At 44.9% G+C, this 22,368-nt stretch overlaps 1 protein-coding gene across 1 annotated transcript in view; it reads left to right on the top strand.

The window, feature by feature from the left end:
* The window catches only part of MFSD4B (major facilitator superfamily domain containing 4B), a 59,263-nt gene that overhangs the window by 12,309 nt on the left and 24,586 nt on the right, over positions 1 to 22,368 (top strand). Inside the window, exon 3 of the mRNA XM_029595255.1 lies at positions 3,296 to 3,412. Within this exon, the coding sequence (XP_029451115.1) occupies positions 3,296 to 3,412 (117 nt within the window). The remainder of the gene's footprint in view (positions 1 to 3,295; positions 3,413 to 22,368) is intronic.

Genomic DNA, 22,368 nt, shown 5'->3' with positions numbered 1-22,368 from the left:
CTTTGGAAAATTGTTCTGTGCAACCTGTTCGCTCACTAATCCACACTCCAGCTGGTGGGATCGAGTTGTCTTTAAGAAAGGGCTTCTGCACTGCAACCTTCAACTTGGGATTCCCCACATGTTATGATTGACTCATGCCTGCTAGTCGATGGAGAAAGCAAGTTTGCTTTACCTGTAAATTGGGTTCTCTGTAGACAGCAGGATGAATCAACCATACTTAATACCCACCTGCATCATTCACGAGTCCGTTACCTCAGAAAAGCTTAAGCTCTGGAGGAGACTGAGCGACTTTTACTGAGCTCTGAGAGCTGGGTCTGTGTTGGCACTATTGCATGATGTCGCCCATACATTATGGCTGATTCATGCAGATGTCTATGGAGAGCTCTGTTTCCAAGTAAGCAAACTTACTTTCTTTGAATGTAAAGCGGGGACAAGGAGGAGGCAACTGCAGACCTATTAGACTAACTTCAGTAGGTAAAAAAGTGTATAAAGAAAAAGATAGGCCGACAAAGCAGGAGGGTAGGCCGTCTAAGAAAGCCGTTAAGAAAACAAAGTAGATTAGATGCCAGGGAATAGTCCAATCTCTGAGCTTTATTGAAATAGAGACGCGATCTTTTAAATATATGCCCGACTCAGGCTGAGTTTCACCCCACACAGGGGCTGCCTTAGGGGAAATTGGGAGAAAAAAAACTATAAAAAGTTTTCTTTTAAAAAAATGTAACCAAGAAACTCTGTACAATATATGATTTACCTGTATCTAATTAGTCTTATTAAGTATAAATGTGCAAGCATGAATGATCGAAAGTCTAGTGGTCTATTAATATGTGCGTTAGAAAAATCGTAATTAAATCATGTTTGAGCAAAAATATTGATTTAGAAATTAAATAAAAAATGATGGAATGTAACTACAAGAGTGACTATGGCAATTGTCTAACCACTCCTTTAAATATCACTTCAGAATAAATAAACCAAATACTTAAAGCACGCACGTGACTGTGCATGCCATAAAAGAAATCAAAAGAAATTTTTGGATATACTGCACCCATACTAACAATGCCGGAAACTACTTTAAAAGTACAAACAGTATCTAGTAAACAAAACCGGAAATGATTACCATCTTAACATGCAGTGACGAAACCTTAAAAAAGCTCCATAAGAGAAACTGAAAAGCTTAGCGCTGCGGGAGCATGACTTTACTGGTTCTAAAAAAATACCTTAGAACAGACCGGCTTTATCTTTACTTCGAGCGGCAGTCACGATAAAAGTTTTGACGCTGAATCCTTGCCGAAACAGCACTAAATCTAAAATGTGACAAAATGAAATTTGAAAGTCAGCTAGACGCTGAATTCTTGCCGAAACAGCAGTACCTCTTAAAAAAAAAAAAAAAAAAAAGTTCAAATTTAAAAGCCAGCTTTAAAGATATTAAGTAAAGAATAACAGCACTAAGTGAGAGAAACTTACTTAGAATAGATACAGCGAACAGTGTCGTCTCCAATCGAAAAACAGCATTGACTGTGAATAGTTAGTGAAGCCTTTTAACTTTTCAAAAACGCGCCAAGTAGCGCTGTCAATCAAATGAAAACCACGCCAAAGGAACGCTGTCTGTCAACCACAGGGGTGTGGTCTGTAAAACAGCTATATAGAGTGTATGTATTAATGGCAACAAATAAAAACTGTTTGTAAAATATGCGCAAAACCTGACCAATACCAAGGATACTGAACTGATTGATAAATGTTAGGCAATATGGTTCTGCTGATATGAAGGTGATAAAAATTAAAAAATACAGAACATTAAAAGCACATAAAAATAAGACCACACAGACAATTGTTAACACTGATGAAAGATGTAAATAGACAACCAAATAAATTAAAAAATAAAAAGTAAAATTATGAAATATGGATTGAAGGCACATAAAAATATTAGAAGCACATAAAAACTAAAAGCATATAGATGATGAGAAACCCAGGTAAAATTAATACAGTAAACAGGTAAAATCATATAAAATTAATGTATGCGCAAAATATAAAAAAATTATAAAAAAACAGAATAATCTACCTCTAAATTTAAACCATTGGGTTCCATAGTTTTAAAATCAAAAATGAATTTCTGTTCTAATTGTAGTAAAAGATTGTCCATATCGCCACCACGCCAGTGTGGAACCACTTGTTGAAGTTCACAGAATTTGTAATCATTAAAATTGTGGTTCATCTGTATTGTGTGTTGGAACAGTGGTTTGGATTCTATTCTTTTAATACTACTCTTATGTTCTATAATTTGTTTGTTAAATTGTCTTATGGTTTTTCCAACATAAGCTTTGTTGCAAGTGCAGATTACCAGTTAAACTACGCCTTTGGTTTTCCAATTAGTAAATGAACTTAACTTGAATTCTCTATTCGTTCCTGGAATTAACAAGCTCTTGACTTTCATATTAACTGAACAGACAGAGCAGCTACCACTGGGTCGGTGTCCTGGGGGTCTCTTATCCATGATTTTATTAATCGGTAATGCTGAAGAGGCCACTAATTCTTTAATATTTTCCTCTCTTTTGTTGGCTATCATAAGTTCTTTTTCTTTGAAACATGGTAACAACTGTAGAACTGACCAATTTTTTTTTAGAATCTTCGCCTGCATCAGCCAGTCGTCTAAGTAAGGATGCACCAGGATCCCTTCTTTCCTCAGTGTCGCCACTATGATCACCATAATTTTGGAAAACGTTATAATTGTTATTTATTTGTTTTAGCCCCTGAGGCAGCCCCTGTGTGAGGCGAAACCCGGTCTGAGTCGGGCATATATTTAAAAGATCGCTTCTCCATTTCAATAAAGCTCAGAGATTGGACTATTCCGTGGTGTCTAATCTACTTTGTTTTCCTAAGAAAAAGATAGTGCAGCACCTTGGAACAAGTAGTTTAGTTTACAGGACACCAGATAAATGGTTTCACAAAGGGAACATCTTATCAGATAAACTTGATTGAGTATTTTAATTAGGCGACAAAAGTGGCGAATGAGGGAGGTGTCTCTTTAGATCTTAGTAAGGCTTTTGACACTGCTGCACTGGTAAGCAAGCCAGATGATATGGGAGTAGACCAGAAAGCTGTAACCTGAGTAAGGAACTGGTAGGCTGGCAAGACCAGAGTGTGTGATGGTAGATGGAGTTCCCTTTATTCTTGACTTATGCTGGGCCCAGGATTCAGCTGTGTGAATCTCATGGTTATTAATGATTGTCTGAAAGATTTCCATAGATGTACATTTCTCTTTGCATATTGTGTGACTTATATTTTGCTTTTCTTGCCGTAGGATTTTCGATGCTATGGACTGCTGTTGGGCTGTATGCCATTCCCTGGTGTACACATGCAATATCACTGACTGTGATGATGTCCATCATTGGAATTTCCATGGGCTTCCTAGATACAGGTTGGTACACTAGTTAATCCTGAAGGAAGGACGTATTAGAATTATTATTGTCACATGCGATAAGTAAATGTGACAGCAATAATAATGAGAATTATTTATCATCTAAACAGTTATACTTCAGAAATATACATACGGCCCTCTTTGGAGTGTAGGATCTGGCTATCATCTGTTCTACCTGATGTACATGGCAGCAAAGGCAACTGTCCCATTGCATTTTTATCTACATTGGCAGATAAAATGCTTTGCCTAAGGTCACAGTGTAGGTGGTAAAGTTAACTTTCAACTCAGAACTTAAGGAAGTTCTGCAGGTTTTGCAGGACACTGCTCTTAACTGCTAGCTTAAACTATCTTTGTGCTGAGGATACAGGAATGGTTTGCTATACTTAAAATTACATTGTGGTCAGAGGAATCCCTTAGAGCTAAGGACTGTAAATAGTTTTTTTTTTATGGGATAATTTTCAAAACTGCGGGCAGGTGCAAAGTCCAGTACTTTTTTTATTTGTGGATTTTGCACTGGTTCTCAAAGGGAAGGTACGTGCGTGCTTTCCCTTTGAAAATTGTTGAAGGAAAAAGTACCAGAAATTTGCACCTGTTTTTTTCTCAGTCGACCAGCAGGTTGCAATTAGCCATGAGGTGGGTGGTGTCATCTGATGATGCTGAACGGACCCTTCTTCCTAAGCTCATAGAGCTCTTGCTATACTGAGCATGTGTAGGAATTCTGCAGTTGCCTCGCAAGCCTCTTCAGTCTTTTTTTCATCCAAGCATCAGCATGGACATGTATTCTATTTCTCTGAAAACTTTTTCTTGATATCTTCAATGCTTTTTTTTTTTTTAATAGACTTTTCAATTATTAAGCTGCCTTGGCTGCCCCCCAAATAGCAATTTTCAGTGCAATTTGGGGGAAAAAAGATATTTTTCTTAACAGGATGTCCAGATCTAAGAAACCTACTGAAATAGCTTCAAAGATTGTATATGCAATAGGAAGATATCCATTATGGATGGACTTGACCTCTGTTACTGCCATTTTGGATTGAACCACAACCTGGCAAATTACCACCACTGTGATTGGATGTCTCCATGATCCCAAAAGTCTATGGCCTGGAAAATGGAGGAACTACATAAGCTCTGAAGAGCATTGGCTGATCCTCATCCTGGAGTGGAGCCTCTTCTTGTTCCCTGGGTACAGAGTTGAGCAGAAACATCTTGAAAAAGTCTCACCCTTTGAGCCTTCTGGGTTTAACAAACAGAAGCAGGGCACTTCTAAGAAGAATCAGTGGCATATCCAACGCATAAAAAGCATCAAGCAACCAATGTACTGTTCTCCAGAGCATCAAGCCATGGTGCTGTCGACACAGAAGACCTCAATATCGTTAATGTTTCGTGCATTGAAACAGGTTTCACTGTCATCAACACACTGGGCCACAGATCTTCTGATGCAACTGTTCACTAACTTACCAGGCATATGGGAAAGTTGTCAGGGGCAGGAGGAGTTATGATTCACTTACCCCCAGCAATCTCCAGAACTAGATAACACCAGATCACACTTCTTCCATGGTACTCTTGATTTCATATCAGCCTTCATTGCAAAGTACAGAAGATGTGCAATGAGATTCTGTCCTAGTATCTGAAGAGGATGGCTAGAGGGTACGTCAGCCCATGGTCCAAGTGATGGAGTTGGTGAAGACTTTCTTTACTTCTCTGGCAGCTAAAGATAAGGAGAATACTCTTCAACTTCTCCTTTCCAAAATATCAGATTTGCTCCTGTAAGGAGGAGTCAGTTTCCCTAGACCAAGCGAGTAGTCCATCAGAACCCTCACGAGGAGATTCTAGTCCCATGCATTCACTTGTAGTGGAGTCCAACCAGTCAGAGGATGTACATCAGGAATACACTCCTCTGAGGTGTCCAAGGACCCCTCCTCAGATGCCTAATCCATCACTGGGGACCTGGATTAATGTTCTCTCCTCTCTCGAATTGGATGAAGGTTTGATGGGAATACCCTCTGTTTCCCTGTACGTACCCGGATCAGTCCAGACTCCTGGGTTTTGCCTCCCCTCCAGCAGATGGAGACAGAGAATGTTTTGACAGACTCTGCCTTATATACCAAGGTGCCACCCACAGTCTGCCCGTACTACTTTGTCTCCAGCAGATGGTGGAGGTGCAAAACTCAGTCTGTACTGGTTACTTGGTAAAAATAAATAAATAAATAATAGAGCTAGTCAGCTAGAACTTAGGGTTCTATTTCTTTAAAAAAAGAAAAAAAAGAAATGAGAGACGATGTCGGACGGACAGTGTCCTGTGGCCTTCCCAGGGGTTTGCCAGGTCCTGAGGGGACCATCCCCTCTGGTGATTGAGGCGGCTGCGGCCAGGGGGTGAGGGCCCTTTTGTGCCAAGGTGCAGCAGTGCTTGGGGTGATACCGGGGAGCCCGGATCACTCACCCCAGTGGGACCCCACCAGCACAGGATCCAAGATCTGCGGTTCAGGTTTGGGGAAAAAAAAAAGTTGGGGCTCTTCTTTCCTTCGCGGTCGCGACTGCAGGCAGTGCTGGTGCTGTTTTTGGTACTGAATTTGGCCAGTCTCTCGCAGTTTAAAAAAAAAAAAAAAGTTTCTTTTTTTTCTTGCTCCTAATACTGTGCGTGTGGCTCCGGGCATGCGCCCCTCTCCCGTGATGGGTTATGTTCCTCCTGCATCCTGGGGGGCGAGGGAACCTCCCGACGCTGCCGGGGGGCCAGTCAGTGGCGCTCGCGTTCGGGAGTTTGCCGGCGCCTTCCCCCAGTCAGTTCCCACTGAGTGCGGGAACCAGCGCCATTTTGAGCTCCTTTTCGTCGGCGGCTCAGTTCACGGTGGGGGAGGGGAATCTCCCGTTGGCGCTGTCTCCGCAGCCTAAATCTCCTGCGCTGATTAACACAAATGCGCAGGAAGCGGGGGTGTAGACAGATTCTGAGGATTCTTCCTCCTCCTTTTCATCATTATTTTATTGCTCCCAAAGGCCTTTAAGGCTAGAAAAGCATGCAAGAAGCAGTCTGCTGCTCAGTCAGTCCTTTTCTCTCCTCTTCCTAAGCCCAGGGAGCAGCCCCGGTCTGAGGCACCAGGGGGCCCGCAAAAGCAAAGCGCCCCTTGCGTACTATGGCATTACAAACCGACTTGGACTCATCCTCAAAGGTGGCTGATCCAGATGGTCTGGACCTACCAGCCCAGCCCCCCAAGGGGGGTAGAGGGCGAGGGGGACCAGCAGCAGAGTGCTGCTCGGGCGTCCCATGTAGTTGAAGGAGATGACCCGAAAGAGGTCCGCCTGTTCCGCAGGGAGGAGCTCGGACCCCTCATTCCCACCATCTTGGGGGAGTTGGGGATTGAGGCGCCCCAGGAAGAGTCTCGCTTAGGGTCTATGGACCCCGTGTTGTTGAGCCTGAGGGGTCCTCCTATGTCTTTCCCTTTCTATTTCTCGGCCACGGATCTGTTATTCAGAGAATGGGACACCCCAGATTTGGGGTTAAAGGTCATGTAAGCTATGGACAAGCTTTATCCTCTGCCGGAGGAGGCTTTTGAAATTATATGGGTCCCGAAGGTTGATGCAGCAGTATCTACGGTCACGAAAAAGACTACTATCCCAGTCACGAGGTCCACGGCACTCAAGGATCTGCAGGATCGAAAGCTTGAGCTGCAGCTTAAGAAGATCTCTGAGGTCTCTGCGCTGGGGGTCCTAGCAGCTATGTGTAGCAATTTTGCTTTGTGAGCAGGACTCCGCTGGGTGCAGCAGCTACAAGCCAACGAATCTCTGTCTGACGAAGAAGCTCTTCAGGCAGGACACCTCGAGGCAGTGGTGGTTTATAGTGCGGATGCCCTTTATGACCATTTATGGACATCCGCATTGTCCATGGTCTCCTCTGTCTCGGCCCGTAGATTTTTGTGGTTGCGAAACTGGTCTGCGGATGTTTCTTCTAAATCCCAGTTGGGGTCCACTGCCTTTTAAGGGCAAGCTGCTGTTTGGAAAGGAGCTGGAAGAAATGATTCAGTCCTTGGGTGAGAATAAGGTTCATCGACTGCTGGAAGACAGACCAAAGTCGAGGGGATCCTTTTCTTCGCGGTCCCGCTTTCATGGGGTTCGAAGATCTCAAGCACCCCGAACGCCCACTTCTTCTTTTCAACAGAATGCTGGCAGACAGCAGTCATGGTCTCAGCCCTTTCGTGGGAGATGTTTCAGTAGACCTGGTACCTCCCAGTCTGCTCCAGGCGGAAAATCTTCACAATGATGGGCGGCCGGTCCATTCCTCTGTTCCAGTGGTAGGGGGCAGACTGTCTCTGTTTTACGAGGAATGGACCAAAATCACATCGGACCAGTGGGGTTCTGTCTGTGATAAAACACGGTTACGCTTTAGATTTTGTACACCAACCCCCGCCCTCTGTTTCTGATCTCACCATGCTGGTATACCGTCGAGCAGTAAAGCAGACATTGCGATGCCTTCTCGATCTCGGCGCCATTGTTACAGTTTCTCCGTCAGCACAATGAAGGGGCTGTTACTCCATTTACTTCGTCGTGCCAAAAAAGGAAGGGTCCTTCCGGGCCAACAGATGTCTTCGGATACCCCGCTTCCGCATGGAGACGTTACGGTCCGTCATTGCTTCACTTTGGCCGGGGGAGTTCCTAGCATCTTTGGATCTGACGGAAGCGTATTTGCACATTGGGATCCGGACGGATCATCAGAGATTCCTGAGATTTTCCATACTGGGACAGCACTACCAGTTCCAAGCTCTGCACTTTGGCCTTGCTACAGCCCCCAGGACATTCACCAAGATAATGATAGTGGTGGCAGCACAACTGCACAGATAAGGCTTGTTGGTGCACCCGTACTGGATGATTGGCTGATTCGGGCGAAGTACTGCAATTGTTGAATGCGCTTGGCTGGGTGGTCAACAGGGCCAAAAGTCACCTGATCCCTTCCCAATCATTGGAATTTTTGGGAGCTTTGTTCAACACCCGACAGGGGAGAGTTTTCCTAACATCTGACCGCATTGTCAGATTGCAAGGGCAAGTGAGGATGTTCTTGTCCAAGCATCCTCCGAAGATCTGGGATTACTTGCAGGTTCTGGGTTCCATGACTTCGACTCTGGAACTGGTCCCATGGGTGTTCGCTCACTTGCGGCCTTTGCAATCAGCATTACTTTCCCGTTGGAGTCCAGTTTCCGAACAATTCCATCGGCCGCTGCCAGAGTCCGCTCAGTCCAGTCTGGATTGGTGGCTGCTCTCGGACAGTTTGAGCCGTGGCGTTCCCTTGGTTGATCCGGAGTGGACGGTGGTCACCATGAATGCCAGCCTTTCCGGTTGGGGAGTGGTTTGTCTGCGGAAATCAGTGCAGGGGCAATGGTCTCCGGAGGAGTCGCGATGGTCAATCAATCATCTGGAGACCAGAGCAGTACGGCTGGCGTTGCAGGCCTTCCTCACGCTTATCAAGGAGAAGTCAGAGTGCTGTCCAACAATGCGACCACGGTGGCTTACATCAATCGCCAGGGAGGCACCAAGAGTCAGCCAGTGGCGTTGGAAGCTCGCCTATTAGCTGGGCGGAGCAGAACCTGGTCAGCATAGTGGCGTCAACAACGTTCACGCAAATTTTCTAAGTTGACATCATCTCAATCCAGGAGAGTAGGAGCTGGCGAACAAAGCTTTTCAACTCATCTGCGACAGATGGGGCACACCTTGCATGGATCTGATGGCGACGTTCAAGAATTCCAAGGCTCCGCGCTTCTTTGCTCGCCGCAGAGACACAGGAGCGGAAGGAGTAGATGCTCTGGTTCTACCCTGGCCAACGACTGTCCTGCTTTACGAGTTCCCTCCTTGGCTGCTAATCGGAAAGTGCTCCAGCGAATAGAGAAGCACCCGGCAGATGTGATCTTGGTGACTCCCAAGTGGCCGCATCAGCCGTGGTTTGCTGATCTGGTCAATCTTGCGATGGAGAGTCCTCTGCGGTTCCCGTGTCTTCTGAACCTTCTTCATCAGGGGCTCCTCTGTTTCGACCAGGTCTATCGCTTCTGTCTAGCGGCATGGCTTTTGAGAGGCAGCGTTTGAAGGACAAAGGGTATTCCGATGCGGTGGTGACTACGCTGTTGAGATCACGTAAAACTTCGACTTCCCTGTCTTATGTGCATGTATGGAAGGCCTTTGACTCTTGGTGCTTAGCCCAAGAGGTGGTGCCCACTCGGGCATCCGTATCGGATATCTTAGCTTTCCTTCAGGCTTGTTTAGCTAAGGGATTGTCCTGTAGTTCCTTGCGGGTGCAGGTGGCAGCTCTTGGTTCTTTGCGTGGTACCATAAACTGGGTAGCGTTGGCTGCACATCCGGATGTCTCTTACTTCCTTAGGGGGGCAAAGCATTTGCATCCACCGGTGAGTCAGCCTTGTCCATCCTGGAATCTCAAATTAGTTCTTACGGCTTTGTGTGCGGCGCCCTTTGAAACGAGCAATGTTGAAAGACCTCACGTTGAAGGTGGTGTTTCTAGTGGCGATTTCCTCGGCTCGTAGAATGTCTGAGCTTCAGGCATTGTCGTGCAGGGAGCCCTTCTTAAGGATTTCAGATTCTGATGTATCCTTGCGAATGGGTCCGTCCTTTCTTCCAAAAGTAGTTTACTCTTTTCATTTGAATCAATCGGTGGAGCTTCCGTCCTTTTCAGATCTGGATAGGTCGGATCCCTTCTCTAAAGACTTAAGGAAGTTGGATGTTTGCAGGGCTCTGCTGCGCTGTTTGGAAGTTACCAACAATTTTCGGGTCTTGGATCACCTCTTTGTCCTTTGGAGCGATCCAAAATGGGGTAATATGGTATCTAAGACCACGATAGCCTGGTGGCTGAAGGAGGTGATAAATTCCGCGTATTTGCTACGTGGTAGGCACTTACCAGTGGGGCTTCGGGCTCATTCTACACGTTCTCAAGCGGCTTCCTGGGCGGAATGTCAACAAATCTCTCTGCAGGAGATTTGCAGAGCGGCCACATGGAAATCCTTGCATACCTTTGCAAGACATTACAGGCTGGATGTCCAGGCGCCAGGTTTGGGAAATTTTGGAGAGATGTGCTGAGAGTGGGCCTCTCCAGATCCCATCCCGGGTAAAGACAGCTCTGGTACATCACAGGAGTCTGGACTGATCCGGATATGTACAGGGAAAAGAAAATTGGTTCTTACCTGATAATTTTCGTTCCTGTAGTACCATGGATCAGTCCAGAGTCCCACCCATTGCACACATACAGGTAAGGGAGAGTCCGCTCATTCAGCATTGGTTCTTTATGGTCTGCAGATTGATCTTAGTTATGGTTTGGTTCACAGTTGGGGTTAGTGATCCCGTTTACGGTTCCTGTAGATAGTTTGATTTTGAACCTTTCTGCTTTGACACTGAGTAATACTGGCAGACTGTGGGTGGCACCTTGGTATATAAGGCAGAGTCTGTCAAAATTTTCTCTGTCTCCATCTGCTGGAGGGGAGGCAAAACCCAGGAGTCTGGACTGATGCGTGGTACTACAGGAACGAAGATTATCAGGTAAGAACCAATTTTCTTATCCCATACCGAGGGTCTTTTCCAAATGCCTTGCTGTAGTAGTAGCACACCTTCCCTTATCTATATGATTGGCTGTCGACTATGACTTTCTGGGAAAATGTTGTCACCTTCCTTCAGAAATCAGTTCAGTTCTTACAGGATTCCTGGTGAATTTTGAAAAATCAATTTTAATTCCCACCCAGAAAATCAAATTCAGAGGAGCATGGATGGATTCCTTATAAGTAAGAACTTTCCTCTAATCAGAATTGGCGAATACTCTTGGGACCGACTGCTGAACACCAATCCGACAACAGCCAGGGAAATTCTTATTGTTCTGGGACATATAGTTTCACTAACCTGCCTTTACGTGTGACTTCAACAGTGGGGGTCTCTGTTCCCACTGGGACCAATTAACTCAGCCCTTAATGATCTCAGTGGTTGTCTCACAGGAAATGAAATGGGAGCTTCGCTAGTGGCTACAACCCTTCATCCATCAAGAAGAGGGCACCATCCTGTCTGCTTTATCACCAAGTAGCATTGGTGGCAAGATCCCTCCACAAAAGGATGGGAGGCCTGCACAGGCCCTTTCTGAACTCAAGGGACTTAGTCATTAACATAAAGACAATTTCAGATCAGCCTCCTTGAATGAACTGTGAGCAATCAGATACGCTTTGACAACTTTCACGCATCTTCTGCAGGGGAAGAGCTTTCACATCTAAACAGACAATCAGGTAGCCATGTTCTACATGAACAAAAAGGTGGTACAGTGTTATTGCCAAGAGTCAATAAAGATATTTATTTTATTAGTCGCCTGGTGATGAACTTTAGGTGACTTACAGCCATATGTTCATAATAAATATGTAAAATCATAAGAACAAATTTTCATAAAAGAAAATAACATGTTAAAAATAACAGACCATAACACCAAACAAAACCATTAAGCTGTCCTGCAAGTAACTTACCTTCTAGGGATATCCAACATGTTAGCAGATCACCTCAGCAGAGTATTTTATCCACATGAATGTTCCCTGCAATAATCGATTACTGACAGACTGTTCATTCTATGGGGACTTCCAACAATTGACCAATTTGCCTCAGAGGAAAATAGAAAATTGGAAAGATTTTGCTCCATTCTTCCCAATGAGATCAGATCTGTTCAGGATGCTCTTCCTGCTCAACTGGAATGGAGATCTCGTGTAGGCTTTTCCACCATTTCCACTCATAGCCAGGACAGTCCAAAGAGTACTCAAGGATTGGGCCCATGTAATTTGTACTTCTCTAGCATGACCCAGAGATTTGGTTTGCATACCTGGTACAACAATCTAGCAACTCTCCAATCCACCTCAGTATAGATCCATACTTATTAACTCAAGAAGAGGGACGTCTATATCATCCAAACCTTCCCTCCCTCAGCCTAACAGCATGGATGTTGGACACTTCCTGATAGCCCAATTTTCCTTATCCAAAGAGGTTGAGGAAACAGTAGTGTTTGCCAGAAAGCCATCTAATAGGAGAGTTTATGGATTTAAATGGAAACTGTTCTCATCCTGGTCAGACTTCCTTAGACCCATGCAGACCAAAATAGCTACTTACTCTCTCTTTCTTCCCCAGGTCTTAGTACATTGTCAGAGAGAGTACATCTCAGTGTCAAATGTACATCTCAGTGTCAAACCTCTTCAGATGCTGCAAAACGCAGCAGCCAGGATCCTCACAAACGCTCGCCGTATGGACCACATCACACCGATACTAAAAATATTACATTGGCTACCCATGCACTACAGAATACTCTTCAAGACTCTGACCATCATTCACAAATCCATATATCAGCAATCCCCTCTGCAACTTACCATACCCCTCAAATTACACTCCTCATCAAGGCCAACCAGATCTGCATACAGAGGCTCCCTCCAGGCTCCCCCTAGCAAGTCCGTTATACACAACTCCATCAAAAAACGAGCACTATCAACTGCCGGACCGCACCACTGGAACTCTCTCCCGCCAGACTTACGCCAGGAACATTGTCATCTCACCTTCACATCCTCTGGCAACAAATTCCAGAGCTTAATTACATGTTCAGTAAAAAAAAAAAAAAAAGTATTTTGTCTTAATAATTGTTTTAAGTGTATCATCTTGTAACTTCATTGTTTGTCCCCCTGGTCTTTGTACTTTTTTGAAAGAGTAAACAACTGATTAACATTTACTCATTCCACTCCACTCATTATTTTATAGACCTCTGTCATATTGCCCCTCGGTCATCTCTTCTCCAGGCTGAAGAGTCCTAACCTCTTTAGCCTTTCCTCATAGGGGAGCTGTTCCATCCCCTTTATCATTTTGGTCACCCTTCTCTGTACTTTTCTAATTCTGCTATATCTTTCTTGAGATGTGATGACCAGAACTGCACACAATACTCAAGATGAGGTCACACCATGGAGTGATACAGAGGCATTATGATATCTCTGTTTTATTCTCCATTCCTTTCCTAATAATCCCAGGCATTCTGTTTGCTTTCTTGGCTGCTGCTGCACACTAAGCCGAAGATTTTAATGTATTTTCAACAATGACACCTAGATCTTTTCCTGAGTAGCTGACTCCTAATATGGAACCTTTCATCGTATAGCTGTAATGTGAGTTACTCTTCCCTAACGGGTAGATTTTCAAAAAGCGCGATTTGGCGTACTTTTGTTGGCGCATCAGGCGCAAACAAAAGTACGCTGGATTTTAGTAGATACGCGCGTAGCCGCTAAAATCCTGGATCGGCGGGCGCAAGGCTACTGATTCCGTATAGCCGGCGCCTGCCGAGCCGCGCAGCCTACCTCTGTTCCCTCTGAGGCCGCTCCGAAATCGGAGCGGCCTCGGAGGGAACTTTCTTTTGCCCTCCCCTCACCTTCCCCAACCTAACCCACCCCCCGGCCCTGTCTAAACCCCCCCCTTACCTTTGTCGGGGGATTTACGCCTCCCGGAGGGAGACATAAATCCCCGCGCGCCAGCGGGCCGCTAGCGCGCCGGGACACAACCTGGGGGCGGGTCCGGAGGGCGTGGCCACGCCCCCAGACCCGCCCCCGAAACGCTACGTCCCGCCCCGAAAACACCGCGCGGATCGGGCCCGCCCCCCCGACACGCCCCCCTCTGAAAACCCCGGGACTTACGCGAGTCCCGGGGCTCTGCGCGCGCCGGTAGGCCTATGTAAAATAGGCGCACCGGCTCGCAGGGCTCTTAAAATCCGCCCCTAAGTGCATCATTTTGCACGTGCCCACGTTAAATTTCATTTGTCATTTGCATGCCCAGTCTCTCAATTTTGTAAGTTCTTCTGGCAATTTCTCATAATCCTTATGTGTTTTAAGAGCTTTGAATAATTTGGTGTCATCATCAAATTTGATAAGCTTATTTGTCGTTCCTATTTCCAGATCATTTATAAACATGTTAAAAAGCAGTGGTGCCAAAACAGATCCCTGGGACACTCCATTATTCACTTTTCTCCATTGGGAAAATTTACCATTTAGCTCGACTCTGTTTTCTCTCTTTTATTCAGTTCTCATTCCATAATAGGACATTGCCTCCTGTCCCATGGTTTTTAATTTCCTAAGCAGTCTCTCATGAGGAACTTTGCAGATACTTTCTGGAAATCCAGATACACTATATCAACTGGCTCACTTTTATTCATATGTTTATTTCCGCCCTCAAAAAAATGTAGCAGATAGGTGAGGCAAGACTTCCCTTGGCTAAATCCATGTTGGCTTTATTCCATTAAACTATACCTATCTATAAGTTCAGTAATTTTGTTCTTTATGATAGTTTCTACCATTTTACTTGGGACAGACATCAAACTCATTGGTCTCTAGTTTCTTGGATCACCCCTTGATCCCTTTTTAAAAATTAGCATTATTTTGGAAAACTTTCAGTCTTCAGGTATCTTAGACAATTTTAATGATAGTTTACAAATAGCAAGTCTGCAATTTCATTTTTCAGTTCTTTCAACATTCTGGGATGTATACCATCTGGTCTAGGTGATTTGCTACTCTAGTTTATCAATTTGCCCTATTACGTCTTCCAGGTACACTATTTGTTTTAGTTCTGCTGAGTCATTACCTTTGAATATCATCTTTTGTGGCATGGATATCACTCTTAGATCTTCTTCAGTGAAGACCAAAGCAAATAATTAATTTAGTCTCTCTGCTATGACTTTGTCAAACCATTTTTTTCATGTGACCTGAATGTGCCTCTGGCACAACTAATGAAATCACTGTTTGAACCATTGGTGTCGGCTTTTCTCAAAATTATCACATGGCAAGTATTATTCCTAGTTGCAGTTACATCAGTCAGAAGATTCAATTAGCTCTAGGCTTTAGTTCATTACTTTTCCTTTATACAGTTCTTTCACAGGAGCGTAGTGCTCCACACACCAACCCAGAGTTTCTATGAAAGGTGGTATTGGCTTTCCATATTAAGCCATCATGTTACCTATGTTCTTTCTGTGACTATATGCATATGAAGGGGGAAAAGCCCTTCATTCCTTAGACTATAAAAGAGTCTTGGCTTACTACAGGAAAAGAATTTAGCCATATCATCAGACCTCGCAGCTGATTGTTTCTTACAATCCTAACTGAATAGGCGTAGCAGTACCAAATGAACATTGTCCAGTGGGCTAGCAGACTGTATTGCACATTATGCCCTACCAGGCATCCAGTTTACAGACTCTTAACAAGGCTCGGCAAGTGAGAGCCTTGGCCGCATCAGTGGTTCATCTGAGAGCAGTACCAATTGAAGACCTCTACAGTGCTGCAGCTTGGTCCTTTATGCCCACTTTCACATCCCATGACTGTCTTGACAGTATTTCAAAGATTGACAGTAAATTCAGACAAGTAGTTTTGCGTAGCCTTTTCATCCAGTAGTCTAATCTACATGGTGGGGTCTGACTTGCTTGTTCAATAAATGCTCTGCTGCAACCCTCAGCTTGGGATTCCCCATGTGTTATGGCAAATTCAGCCCTGCTTGTCAATGGAGAAAGCAAGTTTGCTTACCATAAGCTTCTCTGTTGAAAGGATGAATAAGCCATGCTAAATACCTGCCCGTCTCCCTGGAGAGTCGACTACCTAGCTAGACTTAGCTCTGAAATTGACTGGGGAGGCTGGGAAGGCTGATGAGGCAAAAAGCTCTATGAGCTTAGAGAGATGAGCCTTTTTGTGGCATTGGATGATGTCACCCATGTGTCATGGTTAATTCATCCTGCTGTCTACAGAGAATACTGTTTACAGTAAGTAAGCTTGTTTTTTTTCTGGCAAAAAACAGTGTACTCCAAGAAAGCCTCCACAAGAATGTGGGTAAAAGCATGTCGCATTGTGGAACAACCTACACAGTTTTACTCATGTACAGGATGGGCAATTTACACACATTGAGGTGCACATTACAGTGGAATATCTGCGTGCCAGAATACAACTCTCTTGTGCCTTCATGCTTTATTGTTGATGGGCTCCATGCTCTAGGATTTGGGGCACTAATCTGTTAGAAATGCTTCTGTTCTGCAGACTCAGCCATTTCTTTCTTTTATATTCCACTTTTCAACATTTGCTACATTCATATTAGCTGCTGTTTTGAAAGAAAAAAAAAAGTGAATAAAATCTTCAACTTGTTCTAGATAGTAAGTGAAAAATGAAATGTCCCATTCTGTTTGCTGAATCTGGCCCTTTGGATTGCTCTGATAGCTGAAGGCAGTACTCACAGCCCAGGCCACAGTCAACGAGGCAGAGCTGGAAACTCCTGCTATCACTGAAGCAGGTCTTAGTAAGCACAGAGCTTGAGAAATAGCCATACTGGGCTGGAAAAATGGGGAAGGCAGAACAACATGTTTTTCTTTTTCTATTAAAACTTTCAGGATACAAGAATAATTGTTGTGTCCGTCTGGTTCCCGGCGCCCTCTCTCCGCCCTCCTTACCTCTTTGGCACCTCCCTCTTCGACCACGGGAAGATTGGCTGCCGCGGTGTCCTTCTGCTGAAGTCCTCCGGCGTCCCCGGACCGGCTAGGCGCTGCAACCTTCCATGTTTCCTGGAGGCCTAGGGGTGCGCACGTGGCCCCGATTGATGTACTGGCGATGGCGTGAACCTCAGGGGCGTCCCCCTGAAATGACGTCACCCGCGACGGATATATAAGGTCTTAGAATTTTGCTAACACATCGAGTTAGCAAGAGTTACTCTACCTAAGCTACTCTGCCTCCTTGGACTAACCAGGGGTACCCGCTCCTCGGGGGCCTCACTCTCCCTTACTTTGTAGATTGCAGTCTGGAACCGGTACTCGCTCCTTGAGGGCCCTCTTTCCCAGACTTGCTCCGTATTCTCTTCGGCCTGGAAGTCATCACTGCCAACTACAGCAGTGAGTTACCATCGCTCTCTTAGAGCTTTCCCTGGAACCAGGTACTCGCTCCTCGAGGGCCCATACATTCCAGCCCTGGGCTTCTATGAGACATTGTGTGAGTGTTACCATCTGCATACCCTGCCTACTCACTATATCTCAGTCTCTCTTCAGCTCAGCCTCCAGGGATCACTGTTCCAGTATCTGAGGGACTACAGCCCATCCGGGCATTTTAGCTCACAACTGCCACCTCTGGTGGTTCAGTATACTGTCTAATAAAAGAACTAGTGTGTGTCTGTCTCCTAACTCTGACCCTGACTAGTGGTCCCTCTCGGGATCTTCCCCCGGGGGCATGGCCATCTTGCCACTGGTCCAATGATCCACCCACAACTCTCCTAAATAACAACAATAATATATTTGTTAAGAAATAGCATGGCCCATAGCAGTAATCTAAAATATACAGTCACCTCATGATACATTAAAAGAGTATTTTTGCATATAATCCAATCAAAGCTTGTTTCAAAAAACAAAAATAAGAAGTAAATTGGGGCCATTACATATTAGACCTCTAAACTGGGGGAGAGAGAGGCTAAAAAAGAAATGTAATATAATAAGATTCAAATTAAGGGACACTATTGCAGCCAAAAGAAATGGTGAAAATATTAGATGACAGGAAAAATCCCAGTAACCAGGTCCCAAGTGAACTGGTGGGCAAAATTCAGTAAATCACAGAATAAAAATAAAGGAAAAGAAGCAAAAAAAAAAAAAAAAAAAATTAAAAAACTTAAAAAAAAAAAAAAAATCGCCAAGCAAAATAGCAAGAACAAGCAGTGAGTGAAAGAGTGAGCAATAAAGTAAGGAAAAAAAAATATTCCTAGCTCCTAAAAATGTTTCAAATATTCTGAAGCAGTAAATAACAAATTGCCAAATATCAAAGAGCGAAAAATGTGTTCAGCAAGTTAAATAATTGAAAAATAAGGAATGTAGAATAAAACAGAGAATATCTCAATAGCTCTATATCGCGGCATGGCGCAACCTCATCTTGAGTATTGTGTTCAGTTTTGGTCACCACATCTCAAGAAAGATATAGCAGAATTAGAAAAGGTACAGAGAAAGGCGACCACAATGAAAAAGGGGATGGAGTGATTCCCCTATGAAGAAAGGCTGAAGAGATTAGGACTCTTCAGCTTGGGGAAGAGACGGTCAAGGGGAGATATGATAGAGGTCTATAAAATAACGAGTGGACTGGAACGAGTAAATGTTAATCAGTTGTTTACTCTTTCAAAAAGTACAAAGACCAGGGGGACACACAATGAAGTTACTAATGAGAATATTTTTTTACTCAATGCATAATTAAACTCTGGAAATCGTTGCCGGAGAATGTGCTATAAGCTACTAGTGTAGTGGGGTTAAAAACAGTTTGGACAAGTTCCTGGAGGAAAAGTCCATACACCATTGCTAATGTGGAGTTGCAGGAATCCACTGCTTATAACTGAGATAAGCAAAAATCATGCATCAAAACATACTTCAATGAACTGATGACAGATTCAAAGATAGTATGCTTCCTTCCTGAAACACGAATAAGTCAAAAAATAGAACATGAAGGCAGAAAACGACCATATGGCCTATCTCGTTTGCCTGTTCACCGCAATTGTTCAGGTCAACAATCCCTGCCACTCTCTTAGAGATCCCTCATGCTTGCCCCATGATTTCTTGAATTCACATGCTGTCTCATCTCCACCACCTCCATGGGGAGGCTGTTCCACCACCATTTTTCTAAAGAAATATTTCCTTTGATTACTTACTGATTCATTAATTATTCATTTCATTTATATTCTGCCTTTCAACACTTCAAAGCAGATTACATTTAGGTAATGTAAGTATTGAGTCTATTCCCTTTCGCCCTCATCCCATGACTCCTCATTTCACAGCCTCTTTTCTGTTGAAAGTGGCTCGCCTCTTCTGCATGGACACCTTGGAGATATTTAAATGTCTATCGTATTGTCCCTATCTCGCTTTCCCTCTCGGGTGTACACGTTTAGATCTTTAAGTCTACCTCTTATATGCTTTACAAGGGACTTTTGTTTTCAGTTTTTATTTTTTATGAGGATTTCAATGCTATAACGAAAAAATATAAGAGGAAAAATGACTTTCCATCTCGCCCTGCTATACCAGCCCAGCCCTGACAAGTGGGTTATTTCCCCCTGCCAGCAGATGGATGCAGACAACACATCACAGCTACTAATTAGGAGGTGGCACCAGCAGCAGAGATCCAATATTTTCTGCCTTCAGCAGATGGTAGGACTGGAATGATGCAGCAGCTCATCATTTGAGACGAGGTCGGACCCCTGGGCCAGGTTACTGGTTATGGCCAGAAGTGCAAGCCCTTGCTCTGCTCCCATCCCCTGAGGGGCCAGGGAGCATAAAATATATAATAGAAAAAAGAAAGAACAGATAGATTTGCTTTCTGTCTTTCTCCTGCTGAGAGGAGTTCTTCATGCTCCCATGCTTTTTGTGAGTCTTTACTCCCTTCACTGAGCTCCCCTACTTCATCCCTTCCTGTCTCCTTCCCTCCCTTTCTTTGCCATTTTTAAGAAAAAAAGACAGACACAGAGGATTTAGACGGGAGCGGCTGTATAGGGACAGCAGCAGTGGAGCGGTGTACTTGTCGTCTGGAGGGAGCACTGCTGGTTTGCTGAGACTATGGAGGGGGAGAGCAGTCACGGCTGGGGCTGTCGTGCGGCAATCAATGTAGCGGCACAGCTGGCCTGATGGAGAATCTATGTTGCAGTTTCCATCCCTTCGAGATCTGTGGGGTACTCTGGGCCACAGGAGAGAGAGGCCTTGTGTGTCTGGCATGCCTCCAGTCAGGGGAAGAACCCAGCTGTTGCTTGCAGGAGGGCTTGGATCCCCCTTCACTGCCTGTTAGAATTTTTGGTGTGCTGACCCTGGAAGGCCCTGATATGTGGTCTACCATGTGGGCTGCAGAGGTGGTGGCCATTTTGAATGCTGCTACATTCTCAGGCCTACATGTCTCTAAGAAGGCAGGGCTCAGGGTAGAATTTGATTCTCCTCCCATTTTGGTGCCGGCTGTGGTTGCAGGGGGCACTAGTTAGGAAGGTACATCTGGGTTGACCCTGTGGTCTAGTGGTGAATTTTCCCCAGAATTTTTTCACTTCCTTCACCAAGCCTTCTGTGCATTCTCTAAACTGGGTTGCTGCTATGCAGGAGCATGGCTAAGGCGGTGGGTGATTGCTTGACAATTCCCTCCCCACAGATTTCTGCCAAGAGGGCAGTAACTCTTATTTGATTTCATGATTTTATTTTAATGTATTATTTTGAATGTATGATGCATTATTTATTTTTATTTGATCTCATGATTTTACTTTGAATGTATTTTTTAAAATGAATGTTTATATATATGGGGTTTTTTAATGACTGTTCCTTTGTTCATTGCCTAGTCCTTTTAAATGTTAGGCGATTCATAAATTTTAATAAATGTAAATGAGGTGCCAGGGCCTTCTTGGGAGGACCTGAGAAGTCCGGGGATGCCGATAGATCAGCATCTTCGGAGGAGGGGGAACTCCTCTTTTTGCTTGAGATTGATTCTGTGATCTGTTTCTTTCACAGTGAAGAGAGAGGTTATTTGGCTGAGCAGTTATTTCTGGTCTCCGCTTGGAGGAGTCAAAGCCTTAGGAGACTTCAGTATAGAAAGGGAAAGTGGAAGACCACTACTGCCTTCTCACTCCCCCCGGAGGTAGAGGAAATGATGTTGGTGGAGTGGAAATACCTGGAGTTGGGCCTTCAGAGTGTTAATCTCCTGCAGTGGTTGTATCCTCTTCCACCAGTTTAGGTGCAGACGTTTTTCAGGTCCCTGTTTTGGATTCTCTGGTTACGGCTGGCACCAGGCCTACCACCATTCCTGTGGAGGTGGGGGGAGCAGGTCCCTGACGGATCCACAGGACAGGAAGATGGAGCTGCAGTTGAGAAATTTATTTTGTTGGTGATGTTGGTCCAGATTTTCCTTCGGCTGTGGTGGTCCAGGCTCTCCATTGTTGGATCCAATAGCTGCTGGAGAGCGAGGAGGTGGCCAGGATGGAGTACACAGCAGCTTTTCTGGTGGATGCTTTGTATGACTTGTCACAAAGCTCCTCCCAGTCAGTGGCCCTTTCAGTCGCGGTGCATCGGTTGCTGTGGCTTTGCAGTTGGGCAGCTGATTCTTGGAATAAAACCTGCCTGGGGAAGTTGATCTTTAATGGCAAGTTCCACGTACGTACCCGGATCAGTCCAGACAGTGGGTTATGTCCCCCTTCCGGCAGATGAAGTCAGAGCAAAAACTGTAAGGATGGCCCCTAATAGGTTGGAGCGCCCTCTGCATCCCTTCAGTATTACTCTGACTCCAGCAGATGACAGTGGCACCGGCGGTTCCCCCATAATCTTTATAGATTTCTTTGGATGGATCAAATTTAAAAATTAAAAAAATATATAATAGGAGGATCTGTGAAAGATTTATCTGTTTGTCTTAGTGTTCCTGAAACTTGCAGACAGAACTTTTGGCACTAATACACTTCATAAATTTGTCTGGGACTTTTCCTCACTTTGGGGTAAGTTCTGTAGTTTTCTTTTCACAGGTGGTCCAACCTCTCCTCCCCACTTACAACGACCAGCTGCCCTGAGCAGCCGTTTTCCTCAGGGCAGCCCTAACAGAGAGGCACTATTCCTCTGTTTTAGCTTATATTTTCCTAATTTGGTCATTGGTTACCTTTCCAGCACAGGTTTTCTGGTTGCTGCTGACAGCCTCTGGGGGGTGATTTCTGTGCCGGCTCTGTTCCCCTCCGATGCTGTGTCTGTCGCGATGTACCTGTGGAGAGCCTGGATATTGGCTCTCCCGGGAAGGCCTATGTGCAAGGTGCCTCCCCAGTGGGGAGGGTACCTTGAGGCCTGCAGGGCGGTCTGCTTCGTGCGCTTGAGCGCGCATGCTCTCAGGGGTGTCAGCCCCGTTCCCGGGCAACACTGGAACGGTAGCCATTTTGTCTCTTGCACTGACTGCTCAGACGCAGCCTGATTCAGCGGCAGACAGTGGATTTTTTCCCTCACC

This window comes from Rhinatrema bivittatum, chromosome 3 (assembly GCF_901001135.1).
Source record: "Rhinatrema bivittatum chromosome 3, aRhiBiv1.1, whole genome shotgun sequence".
NCBI lineage: Eukaryota > Metazoa > Chordata > Amphibia > Gymnophiona > Rhinatrematidae > Rhinatrema > Rhinatrema bivittatum.
Note: the sequence above shows the minus strand (reverse complement) of the source record. Positions and strands in the feature narration are given on the sequence as shown.